Source organism: Pelobates fuscus, chromosome 1 (assembly GCF_036172605.1).
Source record: "Pelobates fuscus isolate aPelFus1 chromosome 1, aPelFus1.pri, whole genome shotgun sequence".
Lineage (NCBI taxonomy): Eukaryota > Metazoa > Chordata > Amphibia > Anura > Pelobatidae > Pelobates > Pelobates fuscus.
Genome location: NC_086317.1, coordinates 302,604,341 through 302,624,412, shown reverse-complemented (window position 1 = coordinate 302,624,412; position 20,072 = coordinate 302,604,341). Strand labels below are relative to the sequence as shown.

The window sequence follows — 20,072 nt, the reverse complement described above, 5'->3', positions numbered from 1 at the left end:
GAGTATCCCTAGGGATACAAGAAATTGTGTATTTATTAGTCCAACTCTCCTACTCGTCAACGTGTCCGTTTACAACAAGCCAATGATGCATGGCTGTCTGCCACACACCCCCTTCCCACACACTAATTGGCCCATTCGGTTATGATTGGCAGACACGCCGTCCAGTAGCAGTACGCTCAGTGCACTCCTGCGGTTTCTGTGCTCTCTGGCATGGTACGTGCAATGATACTGGGATGGGACGTGATGGCGTGGAATGTGAAAGGGGCGGGACCCCAAGCTGGTGACGCAAAGCAAGTGACGCAAAGCAAGTGACGGAGGCGGAAGTGGAGTGTGTGTATTCTGCTCTCTGCCCGGAAATGGAGGTGAGAATTTGGGGTTCTGATCAGGAATATAATATTCCAACATAAATATTACAACTGGAGCCTGTCTGTAAATCCGAGTTCCAACCACTGAGGGTTCACCTCACTGAGCTATGGTCTATCAGTGGTGGGAAATCAGATTTACAGCAGGGCTCCTATTTATATTGATCTGTGTAAACTGGAGAGCTGATTGATATATATATATATATATATATATATATATATATACACACACCTTTAGACGTTAGATGAAAATAAAATATAAATGTGTTTTGTATCCTTTATAACTTTTTAACTCTTTACAATAGCTGTCACTGTACAAATTATATTTAAAAAAAAAAGTATATTTAAAAAAATAATTATGTTTATACAAAAAAATAAATAAAAAGTATGTGAACAAATAGTTTTGTCTATGCTAGGGGTAGGCAAATGTTGACACTCCAGAGTTTGTGGACTACATCTTCCGTAATGCTCTTACAGCAAAAATGCTGGCAAAGCTTCAGTAAAAATGTAGTCCACAAAATCTGGAGTGCTAAAAGTGCTGCGGAAAATGTTCCTGTTATATAAATGACAATAGTAATAATAATCTTCTTTTTTGGTGTCTTGCCAGTATATGGGTTTTCTATCTGGGTTATCTTTAGATCAGCGATAAAGGATATACCATAGGACATCTGATGTTCATTTATTGTTTGCCATTCCTCTGGAATAGTAAGCAAAGCCTGTTAAACACCTGAAAAAACAGTTTAGAAATTGTATATTGCTGAATATAGATCTAATAATAATTTCTGAAATTCTTTAAAGTGTTTAAGATGCCTGTATATCATGTTCACTTTTAAATGTCTCGATAATTATATGAAATTGAACTACATATTTGGGTTATTGTTCTCTAATCTAAGCTCTAATGGTTTTATTAGAATTACTAAGAAGGTATTGTGTATAAAGAACACTTGGGCAAAGTTCTAAAAAGGAAAATTTTCATTTTTTTTCCTCTGTAATTTTCCCCACTTTTAGAACATTGCACTACAATTACTAATTATAAATATAAGTACTTTCATCATGTACAGAACATAGTAGAGCTTACCCACTGTTCAGTTAAACACCGTAACATTGGGAGTAGGTCACCTGTTAACAGTCGTTACAGTCCGTAATGAGCGCCGTTACAGTCCATAATGAATGCGGCGGCGAGGCTCATCTTCCTGTCCGCCCACACCTCCCATGCCTCACCCTTCTGTCAGTCCCTTCTACATTGGCTTCCTATAAAATATAGAGCTCAATTTAAAATTCTGGTTCTTTCTTTCAAATCTCTACATAATGCTGCTCCCACCTATCTATCCTCCCTTATACACAAGTATGTCCCGTCTAGGCCCTTACGATCTGCTGAAGACTTACGTCTATCTTCTGTCCGTACTCCCACCTATGATGCTCGCCTTCAAGATTTCTTGAGGGCTGCACCGTTCCTGTGGAACTCGCTTCCCTCCTCCGTTAGATGCTCACCCAGTCTCCACTCCTTCAAAAAATCGTTAAAAACCCACTTCTTTATAAAAGCGTATCAATTAAACTGTTAATAGCTCCCAACTGATTCCTCTTCTGCAACTGTCACTAGTCTAATACCATCCTTACCTTTTGTGTCATTTTACCCCACTCCCTCTAGCATGTAAGCTCATTGAGCAGGGCCCTCAACCCCACCGTTCCTGTGTGTCCAACTTGTCTGGTTACAACTACATATCTGTTTGTCCACCCATTGTAAAGCGCTGTGGAATTTGACGGTGCTCTATAAATATCATAATAATAATAATAACAGGGCTGAAATGTCAAGGTGTAATGGTGAGTTATGCTTTATTTCTTTTCTTCTCTAAATTTCCTGAAACTGTAAATTTGACAGTTTTCTGAAATGGAAATTTGAAGTGGTGGAAATTACCATAACGAAAACCGCCACGGTTTAGATCTGCCCGTGACCACCTCCTGTCCGTTGTCCGTACCCGTACCGCTAACTCACGCTTGCAGGACTTCTCGCGGGCGTCTCCCTTCCTATGGAATAGCCTGCCTACCGCCATCAGACTCTCCCCTAGTCTTGCATCTTTTAAGAAGTGCCTTAAAACCCATCTCTTTAGGAAAGCTTATGGCCTCCAAGACTAACTCCTACCTCACATACCTGTCTCTTGCCCTCTCCTAAAGGGCAGCCCACCACATTTGACTGCACATTCCTGTCCTAATGTTTTTTACACCCCACCTCCTATAGAATGTAAGCTCGATTGCGCAGGGTCCTCTTCAACCTATTGTTCCCGTAAGTTTATTTGTAATTGTCTTATTTATAGTTAAATCCCCTCTCATAATATTGTAAAGCGCTCCGGAATCTGTTGGCGCTATATAAATGGCAATAATAATAATAATAACAGTTTGATAAATTGCCCATATTATCCTCTGCTATCTAAATTATTAATCAGTGTTCATGGATGTTAATCCATTCAGGACCTGTCAGGTCAATGTTCACCTTGCTGCATCTCTCCCTCTCCTCCACAAAGTGCCTTGATAATGTGCTGCGAGGCCTTCGGTATAGACCACCCAGATTATACTTGCACAATCATGCAGAGGTTGTCATCTTCTCTAGTGTCAGGAACAATGGCACGTCATCTGTAATGGCATTGCAGCTTGCAAACCGACCAAAGTGGCGATCACTGCTGTTGTTGGTTAACAGGTCTAAATAGTCTATGTGCCTGGTTTGTCTTTTTTTTTTTAAAGGAGAAGGAGGGGGATAGCCTCAGGGGCAGTACTTTAATGCAGGACTGACATAGGGGCATATACATCTCACCCCTAGAGATTTGCCATTCACCCCTTCCTCCACACTAAGGTGTACTGTGCTCCCTATGTGGTGCAAGCTCTGTGTGTGTAAATAAGTTTATCTGTATGTCTACCTGGTATTTGATCCCTCTGCCTGAACTACTGTTCTTGGCTACATTTTTGACATGTCCCTGTCTGTACCTCGCCTTGGTTACTTTAAACTACAGTTATTTATTACATTCTGGGCTTCTTCTTGTAAACCCTGACAACATCACTGATATTCTATGGAATTAGAGCATTTAGTGGAAAAAGGTTTCCATAGAGTTGCAGTGTTACAAATATAGCTGTGACGAAGGCCTGCTTGCCAGCCTCTTGCCCTGCGACTATGGCCCGGGGGTGTGTGGCCCTTTTAAGAACATTATTGGGGCTTATGGACTTTCATTGGACTGGTGCTGGCCCTTTAAGCACATTTTTGGGACATGGGGAAAATTGGGACAATGCCACTTTAAGACTGTGTCCCCAGACTTGCTTGAAGTACTTTATTCATGGCTTCTTTACACTTGGTTCCGTAAATGGGGCTTACTGAACCAAGTACCACACAGGCGGACCACCCAGAAGTGGAAGTGTGCAGGCAATTTACCTCCCATGTTGGGAGCCTGCTGTAGTTAAATTGCCGACCGCTGGGTGGCCGCAGTTCGTGCAAACGAACACGTGGCAGCGGCCATTTTAATTTAGTTGAACGCGGTCAGCGGTGTGTGCCACTGAATCTATGGAACTGAAATCGGCTACACATTTAGACGAACACCGCTGACCTGTACCTTCTTCTCCACTTCGACACTGCTGCTGGAGACTAAGTCCCGTTCGAAGATTCGAACGCTTGTTCGAATGGGACTTTTTTTCAGTGTAAAATAGACCGACCGCACAGCCCAAATCCATGGAACTGTTTTGGGCATGAAAATGTGCTTGCGGTCGGTCACAAAGGACTTCCAGCTAACTTTTTATCTACTGGACTGATTTTTATGATTTTTAAGTATGTTTATATTTAAAGGGTGCAGATTAATAATATTTGTATGAAGATTGGATGTGTGGTTTTAAAGTTACAGTGTATGTGTAAAAACTGTATATTTTATGCCTGTGATAATTCATATTGTGTTGAGATAATTGTATCACAGGCAGAGGGGAGGATTTCTGCTGGGATGAATGGGAGTGGTTTACTTTATTGTATGTGTTGTAATGTTTTATATTGGTTGTTCTGAAAAACCCTTTGGGTGGTCCTATGTAGGGAAAAACTGCATAAAAGAAGGCCCTTTGGTGCCAAGTAAACAGTTCTTCTTGACCCTCAACACGTAGTCTTGTCTCGTGATTGGAGGGGACAGCTATACTCACACTGGGGATTGCTATGCTCTATATACTCCCCTGAGCTTTAATCACTTGGTTCTTTTAAGAGCTTGTTTAAACCTCTAAATTGAACATAGGACGTGCCATTTTATTCATAAAGAATTGGGACATTCTTGATTTTATTAATGGTCCAGAAAAAAAACACATTTTTGTAAACTTGTTGGCACTATTGCAACTGTTACAACTGTAGATCAGCTCATCCTCCTGTTTAAGCATCTTTAAAGGAACACTATAGCACTAGGAATTCAACGTGTATTCCTGGTGCTATATATAGTGTTCCTCTACCTCCGCTGTGAGGATTTAAAAGGTGAATAGTACTTATTTTGCTTTGTCGAAGTGCCGCCACCTTGGGTGAGATCCTCAAACTGGATGATCTCAGCAAATCCAATGCTTTGCTGTAAGAAAGCATTGGGAGGCTAGTGCATGCCCTGAAAAACGCTGCTGTGCCAATCTAGAGCAGCAATGTTTTCAATTGCAGTTTTAAAACATCAGGGACAAGGCACCTATATTACTTCATTGAGATTAAGATGTCTGGGTGCTATAATTGATGCATGTATTCCTCTTTAATAAGAATTCAGTGCCTTTTATATAACTGTAGTACACATAGTGCTGATCCCTGCCATTGTTTGATAAAGAACCTTGTTGTGAGCTTGGTTATGGAATTAGGGCTCACATTCCATTTTGCTGAAGCTTGTGTTAGAATCTATTCATCTGACTGCCCTCTGTCGTACGCCTTGTAGAAGTTTGCTTGAATTGACACATTCAGCAAATTACTTAAATTATTCCTAAACTTTTCCACTTTAACGTCATATGTATGCATGCATGCAGATTTCTATGTAGTTACTTGTGTATGCAGATATGAACAATGTTAATGGTACCCCCTAGCTGTTCTGTAGCACACACTGTTTAATTGATTTATTTTATGTGCCCATCAGATAAGATTATAGATATGAGGCATCTGCACTATTGGATCTAAGATACTGTTGCAGTGTTTTTGCTATTTGTTACTTCCCTTAGCATGTTATTGATTTTGTACTGTTTGAAATTATTGTCATGTTAATCATTCTATGTTTAAAACAATCTTCTCCTGTTCTTGTTTACATACATATTTTTATGTTTTTATCTTTTTTAAATGAAAAAAAAATATGTCTTAGACTGGCCAGTGATCCAGTGTCCGGAGGTGGATAGGCTCTTCTTGGCAGCTGCTCTATCTCTCCTAGGATCATAAATATTGATGGTCATGGGCTAATTCAATACTCCTCATAAAGAAGCATTGGGAACCCTTGGCACATGTGTGACAATCACCACAATCCATCAAACTGATGCTTCTGATAGAGAAGAACTGAATCCGATGCTTATCGATGGGTAGTAATAGCAGTGTTCAGCATCATCAAGCTGTGGTTGATGATACCACATATAAATACCTACAAGGATTGAATGTCTTCGTTGGGGAAGTAACACTAGTGGCTGTTCATCTGACAGCCACCACAAGTGTTATTTACCTCAAATTTGAATGTTGAAAAGGCAGCATATCTGCATGAAAGCACTTAATCAAGAGGAAGTTATTTTGGTACTTAAAGGGATACTGTAGGCGCCCAGACCACTTTAGCCCATTGAAGTGGTCTGGGTGCCAACTCCAGTCACCCTTAACCCTGCAAGTGTAATTATTGCAGTTTTTATAAACTGCTTTAATTACCTTGCAGGGTTAAGTCCTCCTCTAGTGGCTGTCTACCAGACAGCCACTAGAGGGACTTCTGGCTTCTTAGACGTCTTTTGGTCGGCTAAACAACGCTGGACGTCCTCATGCTATGCATGAGGACCTCCCAGCGTCCCTGGAATCCACATAGGAAAGCATTGAATAATGGCAATGGCGCGGGCGGAGCCTGACCCAGTGCTGAGGGAGCTGAATTCAGGTAAGTGATTGAAGGGGTTTTAACCCTTTCAGCACTGTGGGATGGCGGGTGGGACGGAGGGGGGCACTCCAGGATTCTACAGTGCAAGGAAAACGGGTTTGTTTTCTTGGCACTAGAGAATCCCTCTAAGGGGACACTGTAGGCACCCAGACCACTTCAGCTCATTGAAGTGGTCTGGGTGCAATGTCCCATGTCCCTTAACCCTGCAATAGTAATTATGTCAGTTATTGAGAAACTACAATAAGAAACTGTTGAGAAATTACTATCCAGGGTTAACTCCATCTTTAGTGTCTGTCTACCAGAGGTCCATTATCTGACTCTGGATGTCCTTATGCTCTGCATGAGGACCTCCAGCATCAGATTTTTCCCCATAGGAAAGCATTGAATAATGCTTTCCTATAGGAAAATCCTAATGCAAGCGTAGCCATTTATGCGCATTAGGTCTCCCCCACTGACGTCAGCCGGGGCGGAGCCTGACCCAACGCCGAGGGACATTGGCGCTGGGTTTAGTTTCGTGAATGAAGGAGTTTTCAGACCTTCAGCACCGCAGGATGGGGGCATTGTAGGATTCTATAGTGCTAGGAAAGCGGCTTTGTTTTCCTGGCACTGTAGAATCCCTTTAAAGAGGCAGTGCTACAGCATAGTTGCATAGTAGCCACTCATGTCCATGGAAGACCCAGCCATGAGTAGCTTCTTGTAGAAGGTACTTTAAGAGATGATCAGTTTTAGTGTTTAATTTGTGTCGTTTCTCATAATGCACTAATTTTCTTTTTCAGTTTTCATCTTGTTTGTGTTTTTATTTTCTTAAATATTTAAAAATGGTTGCAAAATGTTTTAAAGGGACACTATAGTCACCAGAACAACTACAGCTTATGGTATTTGTTCTGGTGAATATAATCATTCCGTTCAGGCTTTTTGCAGTAAACTCTGTCTTTTCAGAGAAAATGCAGTATTTACATTACAGCCTAGGGATAACTCCTCAGATGGCTACCAGAGGTGCTTCCTGGGGCAGTGCTGCACACTGTGCAGTACTGCCATTAAGTGTCTCCACCCTTTGCGTGAAAACCATGAACTCTCCACATAGAGATGCATTGATTCAATGGATCTCTATGAGAAGATGCTGATTAACCAGAGCTGTGTTTGACAAGTTTTTGCTCTGCCCCTGATCTGCCTCCTTGACAGTGATTGGTTCAGAGAATTATTTCTGATTATGTCAGCCAAGCAGGCAGATCAGGGACTGAGGCAGCAGCTGCAGACTTGAATACAAATACGATTTTAGAAAGGGAGGCAATGGGATGGAGGGGGGGTGTTGAGCGGAATATGGTTTTACACTATAGGGTAAGGAATACATGTTTGTGTTCCCTATCCTAAAGTGTTTCTTTAACCCCTTAAGGACACATGACGTGTGTGACACGTCATGATTCCCTTTTATTCCAGAAGTTTGGTCCTTAAGGGGTTAATTCAGACCTGATGTATAACTTCTTGTTTTCATATAAAAAGATACTACATTTATACATTTATCTAAATCCTCCAAAAACAAAAATAAACATCGAGATGCCAGTTGCAGACTAAAATTAAAGTCAAATACAGAAAATGTGGCAAATTATTTACATAAATGTTTTTTTTTTTTTGTTTTTTGTAATTTTGTTAATAGGACACTGGTCAGGATGGAATCTTGTCACCAGCTACCCCAGGAGCAGGCAAATCTAAGGTAAAAAAATCAGTTTTTTTTTTTGTTTGTTTGTTAATGTGCATGCGTTTAGCTTGCATTATAAAATTTATTTCATGTCGTCTTGAAAATATGTACTTATTATTGTGTTTGGTTGTATTCATGAATAATGGTCCATTATTTTACACTGCATCCAGACCACTTCATTGAGATGAAGTTGTATGGGTGACTATATTGCTCCTTTAAAGCAAAATCAATTGACTGGCAATCTGCTTTATTTTAGCATTCCTCATAATTCTTTAATTGTTAAACAGTATTTAAAAACAGAATCAAAACAACTTTAGCTTAATGAAGCAGTTTGAGTGTATAGATCATAGTTTCCACTGCTCATTTCTCTGCATATTTGCATTAGGAGTAAAATCACTTTTGTTTCTATCTTGGCAGCCGCAGCTACACCTCCCCTGGCTATGACTGACATGCCCTGCATGGAAAAAAATTGTTTAGTTTTCGATCAGATCTTTAGACTCTAGATCTTTAGAAGTTTAAACCTTAGATACCTCTTTACAGGAAGTGTTTAGAGATGCGTGTGTCACATTTAGGAAGGTGTGACTAGGCCTGTATAAACAAAGTGATTTAACTCCTAAATGACATAGTATTGGGCAGCGAGACTGCAGGGACATGATCTATACTCCAAAACTGCTTTACTAATCCAAAGGTTTGGTGCCCATAGTATCCCTTTAAGTATCCCAAGTCTTGGAGTTCCACTAGCAAAATTATTATTTTAAAATTTCTATTTGTTTTGAGCCTAATTAGAACCTTTTTAAAAGAGTAAAAAAAGCTTTTTTTTCTTCTTCTTCATTGTTTTGCAGCTGGACTTACTGCCAAAGGAGGAGCTCATCAAATTTGCAAAGAAGCAAATGGTTGTTATTCAAAAAGTTAAGGGACGATGCTCAGGTATGTGTCAATATGTATTGTGTTAAAAACACAGAAGGTCTTTTTTTTATTTTGTCGGCGTCATCATTTTGGTTTTATTAATACATGCCAGCTTAGAATTGCTCTCCCATAGACCAACTCATTCACAAAAGTGGATATAATTATTATCTATTTTTCTTATGGCTTTTACTTAACATGACCATTTTGTACAATGTGGGTTTGAATAACCAGGCTGGAAAAAAAATCGCCCCTTTCATAATTGGTTTATTTGGTTATTGGTTTATTCCCTTCAGGCTTTTTGCAGTAAACTCTGTCTTTTCAAAGAAAATGCAGTGTTTACATTACTGTCTAGGAATAACTCCACTGGCCACTTCTTACATGGCTACTAGAGGTGCTTCCTGGGGCAGTGCTGCACACAGTGCAGTACTGCCATTCAGTGTCTCCGCCTTCTCTATTCAGACTCAGAACTTTTCTCATAGAGTTGCATTGATTCAATGGATCTCTATGAGGAGATGCTGATTGGCCAGGGCTGTGTTTGACTTGTGCTGGCTATGCCCGTGATTTGCCTTCTTGACAGTCTCAGCCAATCCTATTGGAAAGCATTGTGATTGGCTCACAGAATCCCTTCTGATGTCGTCAGGCATGCAGACAGAGCAAGCCGCTAAAGACTTGAATACAAGTAAGATTTTACTATATTTAGGGAGGCTAAATGGTGGTTCCTGACCTTATAGTGTTCTTTTAATTTTTTTTTGGCAGCTAAAGTGTATACTGCAAATTAAGTGAACATACTCATGTTGATCAGGACTGCATATCCTGCATGTATTTCCTGGAATCTATAGGTCAATAATGATGGTGTAAAGGTAGGCAGACAATGTAATAGAGCAGCAGGAAATGCTTGGTTGTATAGGGAGAGGTATTGGCAGTAGAAAGAGGGAAGTGCTCATGCCATGGTACAGAACACTGGTAAGACCTCACTTGGAGTATTGTACTGGAAACTGTATCTTCAGAAGGATATTGATACTTTAGAGAGAGTTCAGAGAAGGGCTACTAAACTGGTTCATGGATTGCAGGATAAAACTTACCAGGAAAGGTTAAAGGATCTTAACATGTATAGCTTGGAGGAAAGACGAGACAGAGGGATATGATAGAAATATTTAAATACATAAAGGGAATCAACACAGTAAAGGAGGAGACTATATTTAAAAGAAGAAAAGCTACCACAACAAGAGGACATAGTTTTAAATTAGAGGGACAAAGGTTTAAATGTTAGTGGATGCATGGAATAGCCTTCCAGCTGAAGTGGTAGAGGTTAACACAGTAAAGGAGTTTAAGCATGCGTGGGATAGGCATAAGGCTATCCTAACTATAGGATAAGGCCAGGGACTAATGAAAATATTTAGAAAATTGGGCAGACTAGATGGGCCGAATGGTTCTTATCTGCCGTCACATTCTATGTTTTTATGTAATATCTGAATATCTTTTAAACTTTTACTATTCAAAAAGTTCAACCAGCAGCTTTATAGATACTCTAAGCACCAAAATAACTTTTAGCTTAAAGGAACACTATAGTATTGGAATACAAACATATATTCATAGTATTATAGTGCTGGACTATCTGTTTAGATGTCTAGCCCTCCCCTCACTTCCCCGATTGGTCGTGAAAATGTATTCTACTTAGATGTATTTCTCCATCGCTGCACTGGTCTCCGTACCAGGTTGCAAGACCTAACTCAGGAAGACCCTTTAGTGACTGTCTGAGAGAGTCACTAGAGAAGTTCTTAGGCAGTAATGTAAACACTGCCTTTTTTTCTGAAAAGGCAGTGTTTACAATGCTGGGCCTGCAGGGACAGGCTATAGCCACCCAAACCACATTAGTCTGCCGTGGAATTGTTGACTATAGTGTCCCTTTTAAAGTCTCTACCAAAGCTCAGAATAGATTTGCATATCAGTCCTGATTATTAAATCTTGATTAATACCTGGGTCTCCCTGGTGTGAGCAGGAATTTAACCCTGCTCACACTGCATTGCAGAAATAGACATTTAAATGGCTGTAGCAGCGCTGTCAGTCTGGTGCTACTAAAATCTATTGATACCGGAGTCTTCTGATGCGAGCAGGGATTTAACCGTGCTCGAACCACATTGCTGTCAATGGGGATTTAATTCCCCCTTTAATGGGCTGTATGCAGCTCTCACTTTGAGCATCTGCCAGTCTGGTGATGTTAAAAATTGCCCCAAACAAAACAGGGAGGCCCAAGTATTGATTCATATCAAGGTGTGAGCAAGAATTTAACCAGGCTCACAGTATACTGTTAGGATGTGTATACAAAAAAAAATGGGGAGTATCTGCAAGGATTTAAAGACCATTAAGTACATTTGAGGGGGTATAAAAGGACTGGGGAGGGGAGGGGAGGGAGGGTTAGTTATTCACTTTGGATTGTTACCTGACACTGTCAAGTCCCTGAGGAAATCCTTCACACAGTCGAAACGCGTAGGTCGCGTAGTGGTGACTTTTCATCATTACATCCACTGTTTTAAACATATATGTAAGTCAATAAATTGTTTTTTACTACACACACTCGGATTTGCACTACAATTTTCTTTTTTCTTTTCTTGAGCATATGTTCTAGAGCCTACATAAAGTGATTTTAATATATCCCCTTTAGGGAACTATATACAAGGCATTATTAATTTGTGGAAAGTGTGAGTGGCCATTTGGATTTGCACTATTTGGGCACCTTATCCACACAGTTATATGCTAGAAAAAGAGAGAGTATGTCGTGCTGGATAGACCAGCCCCACAGACTCAAGAGTAGGTTACACGAGGTATACGGGGCTTAACCCCAGGTAAAGTCAAAACAAGAAAAAGAGAGAAAAAGTGGAGAAACACTCACCAAAATAGTGGGTGTAGTCCAGATTGTCTCTCTAGGGAATACCTCTTAATATAACTGTCACATATATAAACGGGGGAAAAACAGGGGAACGGGGAGGGGGAGGAGGGTTTTAAACCTTTATTGAAGTGACTAAATAAAATTGGTAGGTAGATTACCAAATAGGGGAAGAGCCCCTCTAAATAATGGGTAAGTACTGTAAAGTTAGAAATGCTCAAATACAGGAGGTATATCTAAGGTACAGGGTACCTAGCTGGCTTTCAAATGTCTATATACAGAGTAACTGGCTGGCTTTCAATTATCTATATGTAGGCAAATGGGTGACTACTCATATGTAGTAAATTATAGACTGCACCTGAGTTAAACCAAAAACTTGGTGAGATAGCAGTGTAAATTTAGGTAGGGATGGAGGGTACCTGGCAGTGGTTATGGTGAAATAAAGAAGCAAAAAGACCGTAGTCTCTGGTATAGGCTACTATATTGAAAAGATTATACACAGAGTAAAATAGGTCTTATAATGGGGTAATGTTGCACATATCCCCCAATCCCATATTATATGTCAGACCATGGGCATATCCACGTTAGTCTAAATATCGTGTCCACCCCAAATGCAAAAGGAGTGTATACCGATAAGAGGGTATCCCTCAGCAGACAGTGGGATAATGTGGCTTAAAAGATTACAGGAACGTGCCACTTAACACATCACTGCAGGAATATCCTAGCGTATCCCTAGGCTAGCTAGCTAACTCACGCACTGTGAGAGTATAGCTAAACTGCTACTTCAAGGCAGCCTCAAGCATATCCCGATCATATGAGTCCCATGTCTACCCAAAAGAAAAATGCCGTGTAGAGACAAAGATGCCTACTCCATGAGCATAGTGGCAGTGCAAATAAATTAAACACCCCAAACAAAAAGAAAAGAAAAGCCTGGTCCGAAGTTTCAAGTGGCAAAAAAATAGTAAAGTAATGAGCATCGGCAGGAGAAAAAAACGCTTGACGCGCGTTTCGGCGTTTAAACACGCCTTTGTCAAGAGCTGAATTGAAAACCGGGCTAGATGCCGGTTATAAAGGAGGTAGGTCCCTCCCATTCTAAGGGGACCGCCAATCGGCGTGTAGGTCCCCTACGTAATGTTACGTCGCAGGTATGACTCCTCCCCCTTCGGATCAACCAATCTGGAAGAGGGGGGAGTGGTTTCTCTCCGTGTCCCATTCATAATGTTATGTGGGAATTGGAGACACATTCCTCTTGTTGGTATCCAATGGGGGACCGGAGTGGCATCTTTCAAAGGGAAAGATTAGAAAATCACTATATGTACGTAGTAGGATGACGGAAAAAGGTACGTATTAGAGCATTCAAAAATAGTGGATGCTATAAGACCAGGAGGAAAGGGGTTAGAGGGGTTAATCATATGAAGGGGGAGAAAGAGAAACCCTCATTGAGGCCTCTAGGGTGTTCAGTTTATAGATCCACCTGCACTCTTTTTGGCGCAGGATTTTATCATAATCTCCCCGTCGTTGTTCCCGCTTAACCAGTTCCAACCCACAAAACCGTATATCTCTAGAAGACCCCCCATGTTTGTCTTTGAGGTGTCTAGAGATAGGTGTCTCCATTCGGTTTTTTGTGCATCTCGCATGCTCTTTTATACGTTCCTTAAAGGGCCTGAAGGTCTTCCCCACATACATTAGTTTGCAACTACAGGTGAGCAGATAGATAACACCCGTAGAGTTGCAATTGAAGAAATGTGTAATCTGGAAGGACTGTTTTCCTTCACTGTCGTTTACTCTTTTAGAGTCTCTTGAGATGAACTTGCAGGCTACACATCTGCCACATTTGTATGTGCCTACTGGGATTTTACTACCAAGCCATGTGGTCTGTGGTTTTTGTTTTACCATAAAATGGCTAGGGACTAGGATATCACGCAGATTTCTGCCTCTCCGGGCTGTGATGGAAACTTGTGGTGTTAAAACAGTTTTAAGGTGAATGTCCTTAAGTAAAATTAAATTTTTGGAGAGACTCTTTAACCTCGTTCCAGCCGCTGTCAAATGTTCCTATCATTCTGATGGTTTTGTCTGCAGTAGGTTTGGAGTTCGAACCTTCCGACAAGAGATCATCCCTGTTGGTCATAAGGGCCCTTTTGTACGCTCTTTTGAGACATCTGTTCGGGTATCCCTTCTCTTTGAATTGTAGGTTTAGGGATTTCGCTTTTATTTGGAAGTCCTCTAAGTCCGAACAGTTGCGTCGGAGTCTCAGATATTGTCCAGTCGGGATCCCCTGTTTGAGAGCTCTAGGGTGATGGCTCTCCCATTTAAGGAGGGAATTTGATGCCGACGGTTTCCTAAACAAAGTTGTTTTAAGGGAGCCATCCTCACCTTTTAAGATTGTTAGATCGAGAAAATTCAGGGAGTCGCCGCCGAACTCGGCGGTGAACCTGAGGTTATCCTCGTTGTTATTGAGGAGAGACACAAATTGATTAAATTCCTCAGTATCCCCCTGCCAGATTAGTAGGACATCGTCAATGTACCTGTACCAATATGTGATCTTGGATATAAAGGGCATTAATACGCTAGAGGTCTTAATTTGTTCTTCCCACCATCGTCAATGTACCTGTACCAAGATGTGATCTTGGATATAAAGGGCATTAATACGCTAGAGGTCTTAATTTGTTCTTCCCACCATCGTCAATGTACCTGTACCAAGATGTGATCTTGGATATAAAGGGCATTAATACGCTAGAGGTCTTAATTTGTTCTTCCCACCTTTGTTCTTGGCATATGATGGCGCACAAGCCGTGCCCATTGCCGTACCTCTCACCTGGTGGTAGAATTTCTTGTTGAAAAGGAAGAAATTGTGTGACAAGATAAACTTCATTAGCTTGGTAACAAAGTCGGTATGTGCCTGGTGTTCAATGCCCCTCTTGGCTAGGAAGAAATGGGTGTGTTAAATTCCCCTTTGATGTGGAATAGATGAGTATAACGCTTCCACGTCCAAACTACATAGATTGGACGTGGGCGAAATCTTGAGTTTTGAAAGTAGGTGCGCAGCTTGTTTGGTGTCTCTAATGTAAGAGGGGAGAAGTTCCACAAAAGGTCTGAGGATCTGATCAATGTACAAGCTCCCATTTTGGGTCAGGTTGTCTATCCCAGACACTATGGGACGGCCTGGTGGGTCCTCCATGTTCTTGTGGATTTTCGGGAGGCAGTAGAAGGTTGCTATCTTGGGGCAGGGATTTTTGGTTTAACTCAGGTGCAGTCTATAATTTACTACATATGAGTAGTCACCCATTTGCCTACATATAGATAATTGAAAGCCAGCCAGATACTCTGTATATAGACATTTGAAAGCCAGCTAGGTACCCTGTACCTTAGATATACCTCCTGTATTTGAGCATTTCTAACTTTACAGTACTTACCCACTATTTAGAGGGGCTCTTCCTCTATTTGGTAATCTACCTACCAATTTTATTTAGTCACTTCAATAAAGGTTTAAAACCCTCCTCTCCCTCCCCGTTCCCCTGTTTTTCCCCCGTTTATATATGTGACAGTTATATTAAGAGGTATTCCCTAGAGAGACAATCTGGACTACACCCACTATTTTGGTGAGTGTTTCTCCACTTTTTCTCTCTTTTTCTCGTTTTGACAGTTATATGCTATGTTGTTTTGCCTTCTATTGTTTTAGCAGATACTCCCCAATTTTTTTTGTATACATATTCTGTGGAAGACAAGAGGAAGTCTTTGGGGTACTCTCGAAGCTTTACCTTATACAGGGAAGTTTCTTTCTTCTTATATTTTATTTTCACTAAATGCACTTTTTTTTTGTGAACACAAATATCGTTTGGTATTTGCACTCTAATGTTAGGATGTGTCAATACTAAACTACGCCTTTTGTATAACTCCTGAGTCCATAAGGTTTATAGAAAAACAATGTTTTAACCTCTATGTCACTGGCATTATAGTGCAAGACACAGCAAATGTAGTGTGTGTAACTAGCCATTTGTCTAAAATTTTAAAAATATTTCTTCCAGATCTTGAGAAAGAAGTAGAGGTGCTCAAATCAAGACCAGTTAAAGAAGAGAACAATGATGTTTTACAGGTAAAGAGAGTTTTAAATTTCTATTTTATTTAGCTTGATGTTTCTAAGGGCAGATTTCTTCCCTTTTCTAAATGCTGCCGAGTTTTATGGACTTCCTCTGTGGGGATTCATGGAAAATTATCCATGATTCTACAAGAGCCAGATATTGAGTTTCTCTAAGCTTCTGTCCGTTCTCATATTCTTTGTTTTTGCTTCAATGCGTTAACTTGGCTCTCCCCAAGTTAAAAGGGTAATCCAGACGTGGACCCGTGCTCACTGTGCTTGGAGGGGTATCAGCTACACCTCACTGATGAGGCCCAAAGAAGGCAGAAACGATTGTCTGGGGTTGCTGTATCTCTTGTGCAGAGGGAACTTGCTGGCATTTCGGTTCTGGGCTGCCCGTACGGGTGGGGCCAGTCTGGTATGCTTCAGGTATGTTCTCTCTGTAATGGCACAAGTGAGCAAAAATTACTTTTGAGACCTGCGTGGGGATTTACCGAAGGGCAAGCTTTTGAGTTTCTCTAGGCTTTTGTCTGTTCTCAGTGTTCTTATATTCCTTGGTTTTTGATTCTACAAAGGACACTTAAAGAGGTTCTTTCACTTCTCTGCAATTCAGAAATGTCAGTGGCGCACATTGAAATGTCCCCGTAGGAAATCATTGATTTAATGCTTTCATATTGGGGATTCCGCATCATGTGACTTTTTTTTCTTTACTTGGTTAGTGCAGCAGAAGCACTATTAGAGATGGATTGAACACTGCAATGTAAACAGGAACCCTGCACCCAGACCACTTCATTGAGATGATGTGCTCTTTTAGACTATAGTGTCCCTTTAAGCTTATTACCAGACTTGGATCCCAAAACACAGTGCAAAAGTATATATTTTTTTTAAACGTAGACACCCATCTCTGTTAAAACAGAACTTTCTCGTCTTTGAAAATCATTGACACCATTAATTAAAACATTGAAAATCACGTTAACTCTTTCATGCTCCATTTACTCTTAAAATGTAAGATTTTGCAATTGATGTCACAATCTAAATCAGTCTCTGCTACACGTTGCATTTGAGGAAGAGAACAGAAATAACTGCTTGTTAGAAAAGGGTAGCATTTATAGCTGTGAATGATGGGCAGCCAAGATGAAGGCCCCTAATTCCAAGATAGGTGTCTGGATTTCTACATATTTCGTTTAAAAAGCGCTACAAGATAATATTTGCTAAGTATACAAAAACATGCCAGGTTATTTACTAAAGTGAGAATTCAACATGTATATTTGAGGTCAAAATAGCTGAACTAAAAAAGTTCTCCAGGTCAGCTATGCTTTGATCCAACCTCACTGATCTCACTTTAACGAATAACCCTGGTAATATTAAAATTCCTGAGAACTTACATTAACCGTTTTAACCTAGGGGTGTTTTGCAACATTTGATGTTATAGAATTTTGGTTTATATAAAACCATATATTCCCTGTCTTATTATGTTTTACACCCCACCTCCTATAGATTGTAAGCTTGTTTGAGCAGGGTCCTCTTCAACCTTTCGTTCCTGTAGGTTTTTTTGTAATTGTCCTATTTATAACTAAATCCCCCCTCTTATAATATTGTAAAGCGCTAAGGAATCTGTTGGTGCTATATAAATGGAAATAATTATAATATATTATCTCACAAAAGTGAGTACATCCCTCATATTTTTGTAAATATTTTATATCTTTTCATGTGACAACACTGAAGAAATTACACTCTGCTACAATATAAAGTACTAAGTGTACAGCCTGTATAACAATGTAAATTTGCTGTTGGCAACAAAAGTGAGCACACCCCCTAAGTGGAAATGTCCAGATTGGGCCCAATTAGCCATTTTCCCTCCCCGGTGTCATGTGACTCGTCAGTGTTACAAGGTCACAGGTGTGAATGGGGAGCAGGTTTGTTAAATTTGGCGTTATCGCTCTCATACTGGTCACTGGAAGGTCAACATGGCACCGCATGACAAAGAACTCTCTAAAGATCTGAAAAAAAGAATTGTTGCTCTACATAAAGATGGCGGAGGCTATAAGAAGATTGCCAAAACCCTGAAACTGAGCTGCAGCACGGTGTGCAAGACCATACAGTGGTTTCACAGGACAGGTTCCACTCAGAACAGGCCTCTCCATGGTCGACCAAAGAAGTTGAGTGCACTAAGGGCATGGATTACTGGAACCATGTCCCGTGGTCCGATGAGACCAAGATAAACTTATTTGGTTCAGATGGTGTCAAGCATGTGTGGCGGCAACCAGGTGAAGAGTACAAAGACAAGTGTGTCTTGCCTACAGTCAAGCATGGTGGTGGGAGTGTCATGGTCTGGGCGTGCATGAGTGCTGCCGGTACTGGGGAGCTACAGTTCATTGAGGGAACCATGAATGCCAACTTGTACTGTGACATACTGAAGCAGAGCATGATCCCCTGCCTTTGGAGACTGAGCCGCAGGGCAGCATTCCAACAGGATAACGACCCCAAACACACCTCCAAGACGACCACTGCTTTGCTAAAGAAGCTGAAGGTAAAGGTGATGGACTGTCCAAGCATGTCTCTAGACCTAAACCCTATTGAGCATCTGTGGGACATTCTCAAACGGAAGGTGGGGGAGCGCAAGGTCTCTAACATCCACCAGCTCTGTGATGTCGTCATGGAGGAATGGAAGTGGACTCCAGTGGCAATCTGTGAAGCTCTGGTGAACTCCATGCCCATGAGGGTTAAGGCAGTGCTGGAAAATAATTGTGGCCACACAAAATATACTTTGGGCCCAATTTGGACATTTCCACATAGTGTACTCACTTTTGTTGCCAACGGTTTAGACATTAATGTCTGTGTGTTGTTATTTTGAGGGGACAGCAAATTTACAGTTATACAGGCTGTACACTTACTACTTTACATTGTAGCAGAGTGTCTTTTCTTAAGTGTTGTCACATGAAAAGATATATATTTACAAAAATGTGAGGGGTGTACTCACTTTTGTGAGATATATATATATTCAAACTGACTACTTACCATTTCATTTTTATTTATTGTTTTATTGATGTGCTATTTGCTTGTAAATGCAAAAGGGACACAGCACCCAGACCACTTCAATTAGCCGAAGTGGTCTGGGTGCCTGGAGTGTCCCTTTAATACTGGCAACCTTCTGGAAAATAAAATCAAACTTGATTCTTACTTGTACCTGTGACTTGTGTATTTACTCCCTCTTCTGCTAGGCACTCAGTGAAAGACTTGACTCTGTTCTTTTAGAAAAAGCTGAAATTCAGCAGCAGTTGGTCATTCTGAAAAAAGAATATGCAAAAACAAAACATGAAGCTGAGGTAATTCTGTTTTGCCTTCTTCTCTACATCTACTCAAAATCAAATAAGGTGGCAATTGTGGAAAATTGACAATGGAATTGCACAGTTTAGGTAAAAAAAAAAAAAAAACTTTTTTTTTTTTTTTTACAATTTATCTATTTGCATCTAAAGTTTGTGACTTATTTATCAATTCTCCATAATTTCTGTTTTAGTGACTAAACCCTAATGTTATTTATAGCATTATTCATAGCACAGATGTTAGCAATTTAAGATAAAATTATCGTATTTTTATAATTCTTTAAATTACCTCTGTCATGCCAAAGTTATCTTTCTTGAATTGTTTCCTCCTCTCTTCCTCTATTTAAATCTTTTATTAATACTTAGTAACTTGTCTTATGTATCTTTCCTCCTCTTGACAAATCGATTTGTCAAGTCCCCTTGTCTCGTCCTTTCTCTATAATCTCGCTAACCATCCGTCCATTCTGCACACTTATCAGGATCTGTTTCCACTCCAACCCTCGGCAATCTTCAGAACCCCGCCTCCTCTTTGACGTAGCTGTTCATCTCTGCTCCTGTCCTACTTGATTATTGTATCTATGATATACTCATAAAACTCCAGCTGCCCACAATATCTCCGCTTCACTCCCACTCCCAGTTAACTCTGCTTTTCCAAGCCACAAACTCCACGACTCCAACTCCCTAGACCACAATATATGTAACTGCTCCATGCCAGCCCTCAACTCCTCCACATGAGGGGG

General features: G+C 40.6%; 1 protein-coding gene across 2 annotated transcripts in view; it reads left to right on the top strand.

Annotated features, from left to right (window-relative positions):
• The first annotated feature begins 319 nt into the window (after window positions 1-319).
• GCC2 (GRIP and coiled-coil domain containing 2) overlaps window positions 320-20,072 on the top strand; it is a 100,634-nt gene continuing 80,881 nt past the window's right edge. For both annotated transcript variants that reach the window (XM_063458078.1, XM_063458087.1), the window contains exons 1-5: window positions 320-362; window positions 8,103-8,159; window positions 8,987-9,071; window positions 15,960-16,027; window positions 19,231-19,335. In XM_063458078.1, the coding sequence (XP_063314148.1) occupies window positions 357-362; window positions 8,103-8,159; window positions 8,987-9,071; window positions 15,960-16,027; window positions 19,231-19,335 (321 nt within the window). In that variant the 5' untranslated portion in view covers window positions 320-356. The remainder of the gene's footprint in view (window positions 363-8,102; window positions 8,160-8,986; window positions 9,072-15,959; window positions 16,028-19,230; window positions 19,336-20,072) is intronic.